We start from the raw sequence: 13,025 nt of genomic DNA on the forward strand, positions 1-13,025 counted from the left end.
AGAAACATGTAGGAGTAGCAGCTGTCCAGGGAGTGCCTGGCAGCCAGACGCAAGTGTGGAAATCAACTTTGATCCATGAATGTCACAGCTGCCATACAGGTGCATAGATTTAAGAGCCCCATCTCAACAATATGTTCGGATTGTACATGTTTGTGATCACTACAAACTGGTATTGTTTTCGCCTTGTGAGTCTGTGTGTGTATGTGTCACCAAGACAAAATGTGTTCCCGGAGAGCAGGAACTACCACAGAAACCGCTAGACATTGTCATGAAACTTAACGGGTGTGCAGTTGAGATCACGTTTAAGGCCGAATTTGAAGATGGGTGTGGTCCAAGTGCAAGGACAATAGAATTAGGGTAGCAGGAAGTAGGGAAGGGACCATTGGCCGTGGGCGGAATATGAGACGATTGGCCCCTTGGCACAGATATGCAAAGGGCCCCACCACCAAGAGTTTTACGTCTCTTTGTAGTCAACATGCATCTTTTTGTGATTGTTTTGTGTCTCTTTGTTGTTTTTCCAGTTTTTGTGGATATTAGTGTGTCTCTTTGCAGTTCCTTTGCATCTGTTTGTGGTCTTTTTGAGTCTCTTCCTGGTCAGTACCTGTTCATCTGAGTGACATTTTGCAAGTTTGTTTATTAGCCAGGTTTTCAAATCAGTCACCATATCAATACATTAAAGGTAGTTAATATCTGTACACTTTTTACACAGTTGACTAATTGACCTGTAGCTCAACTGAATTTGGAGCACAAGTGAATGTCGACAGCCATAAGTCAGCAGCCTGGAAACCAGCATCCACCTCATTACCTTCATGACCACAGTGGTCCACTGAAGAAAACCCTTTGTGGATATTTGGCAGTGGTGTGGTTACTTTGGGCGGCTGAGGAGGTGTTTTATGAGGCTGACAGCAGGTTCAGGCGACTGGACTGAGAACTAATGTCTAGACCACAACTCTCCTCCCATCTTCACAGTCCAGCTAGCAGCTGAACACAGCTGCTCTTTCCATTGACACTCTGTTCAACTCACCCTGACTTATACAACTATAGATAGATACCTGAAATTTAAACCAGCTGCATGAATATCAAGGAAATGACACAAAATCCTACAAAATTCTTGAAAAACTTAGAATTATAAAACAGTTACATAATGTCATCCCAGGTGGTTTGACTTCTGTTAACCCTTTAAAAACAGCTGCAGGCGATTGTTGTATAATCTTGTTTAAGTCAATTTAAAATCAAAACCATAATAGCCAGATCATTCATGCTGTTTGCAGCAGAAAGGTAAGGCATTTGTCTCCTGGGTCATCAACTCAGTTATGTTACCATGGCCTATGTGTGGTGCAAACATGCTGACAGCAAGCAGTGGCACCTGTATTTCCCAGTAACGGCTGCAGGATATCAATGCTTGCATAATTGTGTAAAATGAAAGATATAATATCTCTAACATTCATTCTTGTTGCTACAGAAAGCTAAGAATCCTGTCTTCTGTGTCACTGCATTGTAAACTTGTGATAATGTCATTATGTTAGATGCCGTGCAAAAGCGTGCAAAAATGTGTGGTGCCAGAGAAATAAATAAAGAAATTAATCAAAAAGCCTTTGCAATCTGTTCATTAAAAAAACACATCTCAAAGAAAACTAAATATTGTAAATAGTTCAATTAACTTAAATAATAATGATAATAATAATAATAATAATAATAATAATAATACTAAAGGGTTTTTTTTAGGTGTTTTCACATTTCATAATTTATTGGATCAATGTGTTTTGTGTGTTATTTTGTGAAATGTGATGAAAAAACATCAGATGATTTTTTTTTTAATCTGTGACAAAATTTCTGTACTTTTTTCAAATATTATGGTTTATTGACTTACGTAACCGTTTAAAGAGTGTAAAGGCTCTCCAAGAAATGACATCACACTGAGCAAAATACCAGTGTAGGCACTGGCTGACCACCCCTTCTGCAGAGTTCAAATGGCAGGTCAGTATCTCCAGAGCGCTGTGATCTAGAAACATAGTTTTAATGGCCTTTGCTCCATCTTTTTTTTTTTTTATTCAGCCTCTTGATATGGAATTGGGTTAGTAGTATACAACTGTTTTTTTATTTTTTAACACAATGACATTGGATCAGAACTTGGTGTCAGTAGATACACAAGTTTAGGTATTATAATCAGGAAGTAAAAACTGATATTGTAACATCTCAAGTTTATGGCTGGATGTTTGTGTCGTCTCACAGCAGCATTAGCCTCAAAATCACCAGATTATTAATATTATTGTATAAATTAGGGAAGCAACTTGCGACTGGGAGATCACTGCTTCAGTTTTTACCCCAGCAGGATGTGACTGAGAGGAGAAAGTGAAAACATGTCTACTTCCTGCATTTTGAAACTGTTGCTCCAACAGCCAACAGATGAGCCTGTGGTTGTACTAGTCAGCTTCAAGGTGTGAATGTGAGTAATTACGAGTGTGAGCATGGGGTTCCTGAAAAAGATATTTGCAAAACCAAAAAAAAAACATATTGTGCAGCATGACTTGTGTACAAACATTGACCAAAATAAAAGCTTCATCCAGTGCTGAGTTACATAACCTTGCTTATTGGCTCAAAGTTCATTCTTAGATAATCCATTTGGCTAAAACATCACGTCACGTCATGTTTTATACGATGTGAGAGTCTGGAATAGTATTTTTTTAACAGGAGAGTGCCAACTAATGACACTGCCTCAGTGCCTCAGCCAAGAAAGATGTAGCAATTTCTGTCCTACTTTCCACATTGCATTTTCTTTGGAACAGCAGTCAAGAGGCATTTTTGATGACTTCAGTGCTTCTTGAATTGAGAGTTAAAAATAGAGCAAGTGAGTGTGTGAGCCATGTGGCTGTGGCTCATTGGCCCAGCTCCCCTAATTACCGCGGCCGGGTAAAATCATTTCAGCCCCTCGCAGTCCGACGACCCACTGCAGGGAGGAAGAGCTGCTGAGTTACCGGTTGGTGCCGGAGGTTGATTGAACCAGAAAATTATCTCATAGAGAGGGTCTGGACTGCTGTTGTGTGAATGGTTGTGACTTGGATTTCTGCATAATGTCCATTTACTTGCACTCCGGTGTCTTTCGTCTTTATGGAGACAAAGAATTGATGTCTTGAGGTGGATGTTGCTGTCAAGTATTTAAGTGCTGTTCAAGAAGCATGAAGGTGATACTCCTCACTGCTTCACCACCTCTAGTATTTAGTCTGACTTGATTTATGTGTTTAACCCTCTGAGACCCACCATAAAGCCATTGTTGTCTTTTTTTAAGAGGAATGGGGCATCTTTATTGGGAGATAGCAGGTCAACAGTATATGCCACAAAGAAGTTTGAAGTTTTTCTAGTCATAAATCTGTAATAAAGACTGTGTTTTGGTCAGATACAGATTCACATTTTTAAAGTTTAGCATCTATAGGGGCTTAGGACATTATGATGGAAGTATTTGAGGACCATTCCCATCCTCACAACAGTTTTTAGATTGATACCATTTGTTACACAGATGTGGTGCTAATTTAAGCATTTTTGACCTCTCAAGAATTTATAATGGCCACAAGTCCTCCAGAATACTACATGAAGACACCAGTATCTTTAGGAACTCTATAGAAAAATCCATTCTGTGATTTAGTATCAAAAATTTCTTTCATTTAGAGATTTTTGTAAGAATTTAATTTTTTGGCTATTTGGATGGCAAACACTTCTGTTCTGAAAACTGCTGAAGAAACCCTTATTGTCAACATCTTCTGAATACCCAAGGTCTCTCGTCTGTGGTTGTAAAGTTTCATGAGGATGTGATTATCCTAGAGATCACAAAAGTTCTGTTTACAAAGTGACGTCAAGTCTCATGGCTACTATGGGACTTAACATCATTATACATAAATAAAATTGGGCTCACTGAATCCACAAGAGCCTCAGCTTTCTAGTCATGCTCAATTAATGCAATTACAAGACTGTTAGGGGACCCCAGTATGCAATGTGTCATAAACTACATGGGATAATCATAAAGTGAGCATGTCTGCAAAGGGGAGACTCTTGTGTATCCAGAGAATCAATTTTCATTAAGATATTTTGAGGTGAGAGGCGAAGGGACCTCTGTGGTGTGTTTCCGTCACCAAAATTTAGCCTAACTTTGGAGCATCATATGATGCCATCCCATCACAATCTCCTATATACATTAATGTTGACCAAGATCATAATGCACAAGCACACTCTCAAAAATGACCATAAATAAAATTGTAACCTCAGGTTTGCCTGTTGGCCTTGTGATGTTCACAAATGAACACAGAAGCTCTGCAAGTTTGGTTTTAGATCTCTGTATTGTAATATTGGCTTTCTGTTAAAAGAGCTCTAACATTAGGATTTCTTTTCAGCACCACAGAGCACTTACATTTTGATATAGCACACTGAATTTGATGGATTCACTATTTACCAGACCACAAATGAAACCATAATTAGCTAGCTTTCATAGCCTGCGGACCCTTTGCCTCACTCCCCACCACTAGGACACGAATTTCCCGGTAGGAGAGTGGACGACAACTCAGACCTTAGCCACTGTAGCAACTCCAGGTCAGCCAGTGCAAACCCCAGCTTTGAAGTTAACAGCAAGCTAGTGGCCAGTGGCAGCGAGGGGTCTAATCTGTGTAACAGCAGTAACAGAAAGTTTGGTACAGCAGAGACTTGGAGTGTTTGAGAGGGCAGTCCAGGACCACACCCCTGGCTCGAGAGTTACTACAGTGCACAAAGTGAAAGTCCATTGCCTTTTGAGGCTGCAAAATATGTATATGAAATCACAGCATGTGTGGACTCTGTGTTGTGGTGGGTGCCCTTCATTTGTTGACACTACCGGTACATTACAACCTGTTCACCCATTGGCAATAAAAAACAATTAAAACATTTCCAAACTAACAACAAGCAAATCTCTTGATAGAGGAGCAAGACATTTTTAGGTTTCTTAGTGCATTTTCTGTTGTGTAAGTTTGAATGGAATAATTCTCCCCTCAGGGAGAGCAGTTGACCATTGAACCAAAGGAGTAAATAAAGTATAAATGAACCACTCCAACTGCCTGGTGTTAGTGCACTCTGTGTTTGTCTTCATTATATTCTCTGTCTGGGGGCAGAGATGATAAATTCAAAGATGTGTCAGAAACAGAGGTGTTATCATCTTTTAAACCAGCACTTTCTGTTTGTCTCCTTCTCATTTCTCTTTCAGTTCACCCTTCAAAGAAGAATCGCCAGACGTGCGTGAGGAAGAGCCTCATATGCGCCTTTGCCATGGCATTCATCATCAGCGTCATGCTCATCGCAGCCAATCAGATGCTGAGGAACGGCATGGAGTAGCTGAGCCCACTGTGAACAGGGAACAAGCCAGCCTGCATGTGCATGCCAGTGGGTGAGGTCATATCCCTGTTGATAGGAAAAGGACTACAAGGAATAATACTCAAAATAATCGACAAAATCCATTTTTAAAGTTATTCTTAGTTTTTTGAACGAGTGGCGCCTCTCCATGTGACGTCCAATGAAACCGTGAAGCCAGCATGAGGAGTGATGCAGGACTCCTCCCCCTTTACTCTGACAGGGACACTCAAGGGCTGACATTACACATGATACTCTGTCGTGTCTGTTTCCCTGATGCAATAAAAAAATGTAACAAAAAAAAGTGCAGGAGTTCAGAGCTTTTCCAGCAGGCGAGATGTGACGTGTGTGTCTGCAGATCTGTCACCCACCAGGAGTCTGATGAGCTACCAGAGCTGCAGTCTGGGCCCCGAAAGAGAACAATTGCCCTCTTATTATAGTTCCTGGAGGCATGATGGCAGCGCTCGCCGCCACTCAAGCAGAAGGATCTGTACACATCAGGCGGACAGCTCCTGGAGCTCCCATGGTGCTACGATACTTCAGCTCTCCAACTTTCTATTTTCAACTACTGTGACTGTGGGCTGGTATGAGGTGCTGGCATCAGTTCATCGGCCCTACACACCAAGCAGTCAAGCGAGCAAAACGTTAAATGTTAACTCCAGGCTGGTGTTTTGGCCTGTGATATTCATGAATGAACACAGAAGCTCTGAAAGTTTGAACACTGGACACTGTTCAGGGTGCAAAGAAAAGGTTTCTGTGTTCTATTAAAGGAAAGAAAATCCACCCTTTTAGTGTTCACTCTGTTCTATATCATCACTCTGTGGTGTTCAGTGCACTCCAGGAGTGATTTTGCAAGGTGATTTAATTCAGCTTTCTCTCACTCTGCCTCATCTACTTCTGCCTCAGTTGGTGATTTTCTACATTTCCCCAAATGACTTTGGACAACCCCCAGAGATGAAGTGTGAAACCATTGCATTCAAAGACAATGGAAGAGCAAAATAACACAAGGTTTTCCAATCGACAGAACCTGAATAGATTTAGTCTAAATCATAGATGCTCAACTTGCTCTGCCCAGGGGCTACTTTTGCAAAATATTCACAAGGCCAGGGAAGAGTTATTAAATAAACATTAATAATATTTGTCAGATTAAATGAATGGACAATGCAAATCCAGTCGCAGCAGCCCTGCATGGGTCAGATGTAGGCAAGGGTGTTTCTAGGATTTGAGGACATTCAGGACCTCTTTCGGGGGGTCTGGGGGATCCTTTCCCTGGCACTTTCTTTTCATAATTAAGCTCTACTTCAGTGTTTTGTATTAACTAAGGCACACCAGTTACAGTCTAAGTACAAACAATTTTTTTTAGTGTGAATCAGTTTAATACCATTGTGAAATAGAAAAAAACTGGCGGGTCCTCCGGCTCCACTTCATCACATTTTTCCTATTTTCCTATTAGTTGTTGAATATATGTTGCCACGTAATCTGGGTTTGGCCAGTTGTCTGTGAATATAAAGGCCCAGGATCACCAAAGCAACATCAGAACTTGCGGCAATGAAGGCCGACTGTTGCGTCGCCTCAAGTCACCTGTGTCTCGGCCAAAAAGTTTCACTTGAACAAAATACAAAGATACAGCCAACAGCCAACTAGCACGTACGTTCTGCACCTGCGCAGGAGGACATAACTCTCCAGCAGCAAGTGGCTGTAGACTGTATTCATCATCCAAAAAGGGAAACCGAGAGGCCAACAGGACGGTTCAAGACGCTAGATGGCCCGTTAGCACACTAACAACACAACCTAACCTTACTAGTGAACAATAACACAATTATGAACCATTCTGCTAAAGAGCTCAGTGGCTAAAAAAAACCAAACTTACCTAGTTTAACAAATTTGTTTTGATCTCATGCCCTCTTGACTTAAGCCTTTTGTTTACTTTCCTCACTCCAGTTTCTCTTCTTTTGTACTGAGCTGAACTGCCAATCAGAGTGATTGCATTCGACGACTTGCTCCGCCATCTCTACCGATGATTCAACATCCCAAATCCACTGCAAAAAAGCTGAGAAGGGCTGATTAGTGCCAAATGCTACATGCCGCAGAATTAGGGCAACAGACGCTCACTGATGGCAGACGTTCATCTTGGTGCGTCAGGGCCCTAAGAGAAATTGACTTAGGAATGTATGGTACAACACCACCAACGCAGAATTTTTTAACAGTGTAAGGGTGGATTTTTCTTTGTCCTTCAAATCACGGTGATTCAAGTTAATGAATTATGACTGCGCTCAAGTTTCCTGCGCAAGTTATTGCTGTTACCTTTAAATCAAAAAAATTAAATGATCTGTGTTTATTTTATCATTTTTAATGTAGATGAGTTGTAATGAGTTAGTTTAATATGTCAAATATACAAATGAAATAAAAAGGTGAGCAAAACAAAGGTACCATTTAATTTATCTGTTGGTTTTTGTTTTGTTTGTTTTTTCAATTTAAGAACATTTTCTGAATTTGAATCCATCCTGCAGTCAAATTCTGATTCCACTGTTGCTTTTGTTGGTTGTAGATCTGATATGGTAAATTAATCAATTATTTGATTTTAGTCACTTGTCTAAGCTAAAATGTAAAAACATCAGTGTGTCATGAACTTACATGTACTTACGTTAGCACCCTTTATATATCCCTTGTTTTCATTTTAAAACTGTTGCTGTTGTGGGATAGAAGTTACTGTGTGGACCAGAGATAACAGATTTTGAGCTGCGACAAATTCTGTGAAGAATTTTGGGGTTTGCAAACTTTGTCACAGCACTGAATGATTTAAAGACATGTCTTGACTTGTTGATTCTGAGGTCGGCTATGAACTCCTGCACTGACCCTCATCTCATGTAAACCCAGCCAGGGGTCAGAAACACCCATGTTATTGAGTGCATGCAATCAAGTCAGTGTCCTCTGTAAATACCGTAACCCACGTCTGAAGTGTCTCAAGTGTCTGCTGAAGGTGTACAGTATGTCTGTATGTGCATGACTGTCGGTGCTCTCTGCTCACTCGGGTTCAGAGGTGCAGGGAGGGAGATCAGCGGATAGAGAGGCAGCCGCTTCATCACAAACATGTCAGACACAGGCGGTGAAAGCCCTTTCTGCTCCCTCTCAACCCTCTTGCCAAAGCCATAGAACTCCGCAGAGGTGAACCAGACAACACAATATAGATGCTTTTCCCTGTCCCTACGTGGAAACACGAGATCTGTCTGGCATTTTTTGGCAGAAATATGTCTCTCATGTATGATTTGGTTTGTTCCTGTTATTGTTTTTGCACTGTACCTGTCATCCATTCCAATGAAATGACAAGCAGGGCTGTAGGTTTGTGCAAGAGTGCCATCTAGAGGAGAAGTAATATAACATTGTCCATGCTGTTGTCCCACGACGGTGTTTGTGTTTCTCAGTCTCTAAGCACCACAGGAATGTGATGTCAGGCAGGACTCTCACAGCATTATATTCACAATGTCTGGCAACTGTTGATCTTAATGTTAAAATATGAGGATTTTTATGTATGTGTCAATTGACTATGATCTACCAACTGCAGGTAGAGCAGCACTTGTATTTGAACACGGTGTATTTATAGGAATAGATTTCTTGTCTATGACAGAAAAAGTTCTTTTGAACCTGTAAAAGGTTTCACACACAGATCAACCATTACTATTACATTTCGGAGACTGAAGAAAACGCACTTTGTGCAAAACAGTCTGCAGAACCTTGTAGGTCACACTGGTTTTATTATTTTTTTATCAGAAATACTCACACTGATTAAAATTAGTTTTGTTCTTTTTTAATCTGTCAGTCATTTGGTGGAAATTTCCCACAAAATTCTAGTCACTGCTAGCATGTAGTGGCTAACTGAAAAAGAGTTTTATTTGTTCTTTTAGAAGAACGTTGTCTTTTAAATCTTATTTTCATTTTTGTATATTTTTTTCGGGATTACTGTGGTTACAGTTTTCCTGTAACCAGACTGCCCCTGCAGAGTGGTTGCATGTATTGGTAGTTGAAGAGTTTTATTTTGGAGGGGAAACGCACAGTGTCTCTTGAGTAGCATGGTGATTGGATCCCACGTGTTTTTGTTATGTAACTTTGTACATAGCTAATAACATAGCATATGTATTAGACAAGCACACACTATACATACTTTGCATGTGCAATATTTAAACATGTAGACTAGAGAAAGAATTTCAGTTGTACTATTTATTAGAGGCATATTAATTATGAAATTGTAAATACGGAAATCTGTACAAAAGTTAAAGGATCAAGCATTGATGCAATAAAACAGTGTTTTTTAAATGGTTCTTTATGTTTTATTTTGCACTGGACTCGTGCTCATTGTGGCGGTCATCAGTTCCTTATCAGGCCCCAGGTGCCTAGGGGGGTCTTAAAAAGTATTAAAAGTTGATTAATTAATTAAGTGACAATTAAGGAACTCAAGACTTTAAAACTTTTTAAACACTTTTTTATGAAGTATTAGATTTTGTAGCTTGTTTCAATATGTGTATTTGTCCATAGAGGTTGTATACTAAAGTTTGCATAGGGCTGGGTGCACATACACAAGCCTCTTTTCCTGTCCCAAAGGTAGATAGGAATGGAGACTGTATAGTTATCCTTAAACATATCTGTATATCAATGGTTGTGCCTGCTCCTCCTCTCATTAGACCTGTCAATGACAAGGACAGCAAAGAAGAAGTGCAATCTCACTGACTGTGTCACATCGGTGAGGTTCTCCAACAGCACCAGGGCAGCTGTCATTACGCAACTGCGGCATCAGCATTTATACCACTAATTCATCGCATGTTCCTGAAAACCAGGTGTTAAGTTGTGCCAGTTTAAGGAGCCAGCATGTGACTGAGGGCACATATAAAACAAAATAACTATTTCATCTCACTTTCACATCAAACTACCAAGTTGTCCATTGAAATCACATTAGCTCATAGCACAAGCATTAATGACAGAGAGTTATTCCTGTGACACTTGGGAGGAGTCACAAGTTGCCATGCAACTGCATCAGCAAAAAAAAAATCTCACACTTTAAGAAGCTATGTACTTTACTATGACTTTTTAATTAACTTTGTTATGGCATAAAATATATAGTGACATTTTTTACAACAGTTTTTATGACATTTTTATGTCGTACTGAACTATAACTTTTTATGATTTTTTTTATAGTATGCTAGACTGTATTTTGTTCTGGCATACTAGACTATGACTTTTTATGGTGTACTATTCTAGGACACTTTTTAGAGCACACTACACCATGACATTTCTTGTCCTGATATATTATGGCATACAGTGCTATGACATTTTTTTATGACTTTTATAGAATTTTATATACATACATATATACATTTTAATGCATATGCTGTGATATTTATGGTTAACTATAAAGTAGGGTAGAGCACGCACATCCAAAGTATCACAGGTGCGGGACCAACAAGCAAACAGACTTTTAAAAAAGGTGAAGTCCGCACACTGTTATAGCTCCTCAAATGTTTATTGTAAGGATCAACGTTTCAATCAACACAGATCTTCGTGACGAAGTGGAGTTTAAAAGTGGAGTTTCACAGCATTATTGGAGTGTTTCGAATTTGTTTGGCCTTCACATTTGCCTACAAGGAGACAGAAAATAATTTGGAGCTTTATAAAGATGGCTGTTATGGCAGGGCTGTTGTATTGGATTGTATTAGGTTGTACAAGTATACCTCAAGTGTATATTATCACTGAGTGTATATTATCTTTGTGACCACACTTGAACCACAAGAGGGTAGCATTAGGCACTAAAATGGTGAGGCTAAGTGTCGTACTGACACACAAACACTGAAACAGTAACGTGCATGGAAATTCTTCAATACCTCCACATACAGAGGATCAGGTAGATAAAATTATTTCCATTTTGTAACCAACAGACACAACTTTCTCCTTTAAAGATAACCTTGAGTTGGAAGTTGTCACTCAATTACCTTTTTCAAAAGGACATTTAATTTGAAACCATATCAACATTTAAACTGTTATATCATGTCTGAAAGTCAGCTGGTAGCAGCTGCAGCCACTTACAGCAAACTGCACGTTTATATTGGAGCTCAAGTATGTTTCTGTCCAATAATGATAATGTCTGTGTGGCAATTTTGCACAGATAATTTTAAGTCTGCATCCAGAGACACTCGTAATCAGAGAGCAGGCAGAGATGACAGGTCTGCTGCAGGGACACAGACCTGCCATCAGATAACCAAACACTATATGGAGCAAATAATGACATGATCATTTCTGATAACACAGTTTCTATTTTCTGCTCAACACAGAGATACAGAGCACTGTTGGTTTGGACAGTGCTGACAATATGGAAACTATAACTGATATTAATTGATTTTACCCACAAATAATGATAAAGTATTGTAACCAAATTAAGATTTTCAAAATAAGGTTAAGAATTTACTGCAAAAATTTAAACATTTTACCTGACTACCATAGTATCATCATATAAAATTATTAGTTTTTTCATGTTAAGATCTACAAAGTGAGCTATTTTCTGTCCTCATAGGATCCACCTGTGTAATGTAAGAGTCTGCTAAGTTAATTTGATCAGACTGTCCTTGGAGTTATTTACAGCAACTGTTGGCTGACATTTAGCAGGATTTTAACCAACATATAGTAATCCTATTTCACGCCAGCAGATGATGAGCAGGCCTGTCGTTACAGAGTCTGTTCAGCGCTCAGTGTTGTGTTAGCATGCAGGCTCTGTCCTCCAGAGCCACGCCATCCTCTCCAGCTCTCTGCTAGAAACAGGCCCTTGTGCTCCCGGCAGGCTCCTCCTGTTTCATTTACATCTTAAGCTTTTAGCTGATGCTTCATCCATAGCAGCATTTAGTGAGAGTAAGCAGTAGGAGTTCAACATCTGGTTCAAGGACACTTCACAGGACACACGGCTGCTACACAATTGAACCATAACTTTCCATTTATAGGACAGTCCCTTTAATGTTGGGCCACCTGGCTGCCTCATACAATGTTGTGTAATATCTTGATGTACTATTTTTTTTTACAAAGGATATATGATTAAATTATTCTTAAGCCAAGTTGGTGTTCACAGTTGCACCAGATGCCATGCAGTTGGGAGCTGAGGGTGACATCTCTTTAGAAGAAATCTATTTTTTATTTTTGAGTTAGATTTAAGACTTTTTTTAATACCACTCAGAATAAAGTTAAAGACAAAAAAACCCCATTACTTACACTACTTACTTTAATTACTTCAAGTTAGAGACAATTTTTCCCAAAATGTTAAAAAGGTAAATGATCTACTTCAAATGCTGAAAAAAAAGGAACTTTTTAACATGGAACACATGGAGATGAATGAACATATTACAGTAAAAAGTATTTTGTTTGGCTTGTCAAAGTGTAGTTGTTTCCTCTATCCTGATCTGTGTGATGTTAATATGGGAGGCATTCAGTAAATTAAAATTAAATAATTAAATTAAAAAATAGATATTACCAATATTTTTGAGATTTTACAATACATTTGATTTTTTTCCCCACAATATCCCACTTCCCATGTCTTAGCATTTTTAAGACTTTTGAAAGACTGATTTGAGACATTATAATACCAATTAAGGCCTTACTTTTAGATTAATGAATTTAATGACTTTTTAAGG

At 39.2% G+C, this 13,025-nt stretch overlaps 1 protein-coding gene across 2 annotated transcripts in view; it reads left to right on the top strand.

The window, feature by feature from the left end:
• caln1 (calneuron 1) overlaps positions 1-6,143 on the top strand; it is a 103,968-nt gene extending 97,825 nt beyond the window's left edge. For both annotated transcript variants that reach the window (XM_033630724.2, XM_033630723.2), the window contains exon 6: positions 5,222-6,143. In XM_033630724.2, coding sequence (XP_033486615.1) covers positions 5,222-5,349 — 128 coding nt within the window. In that variant the 3' untranslated portion in view covers positions 5,350-6,143. The remainder of the gene's footprint in view (positions 1-5,221) is intronic.
• The last annotated feature ends 6,882 nt before the right edge of the window (positions 6,144-13,025 follow it).

Source organism: Epinephelus lanceolatus, chromosome 4 (genome assembly GCF_041903045.1).
Source record: "Epinephelus lanceolatus isolate andai-2023 chromosome 4, ASM4190304v1, whole genome shotgun sequence".
NCBI lineage: Eukaryota > Metazoa > Chordata > Actinopteri > Perciformes > Serranidae > Epinephelus > Epinephelus lanceolatus.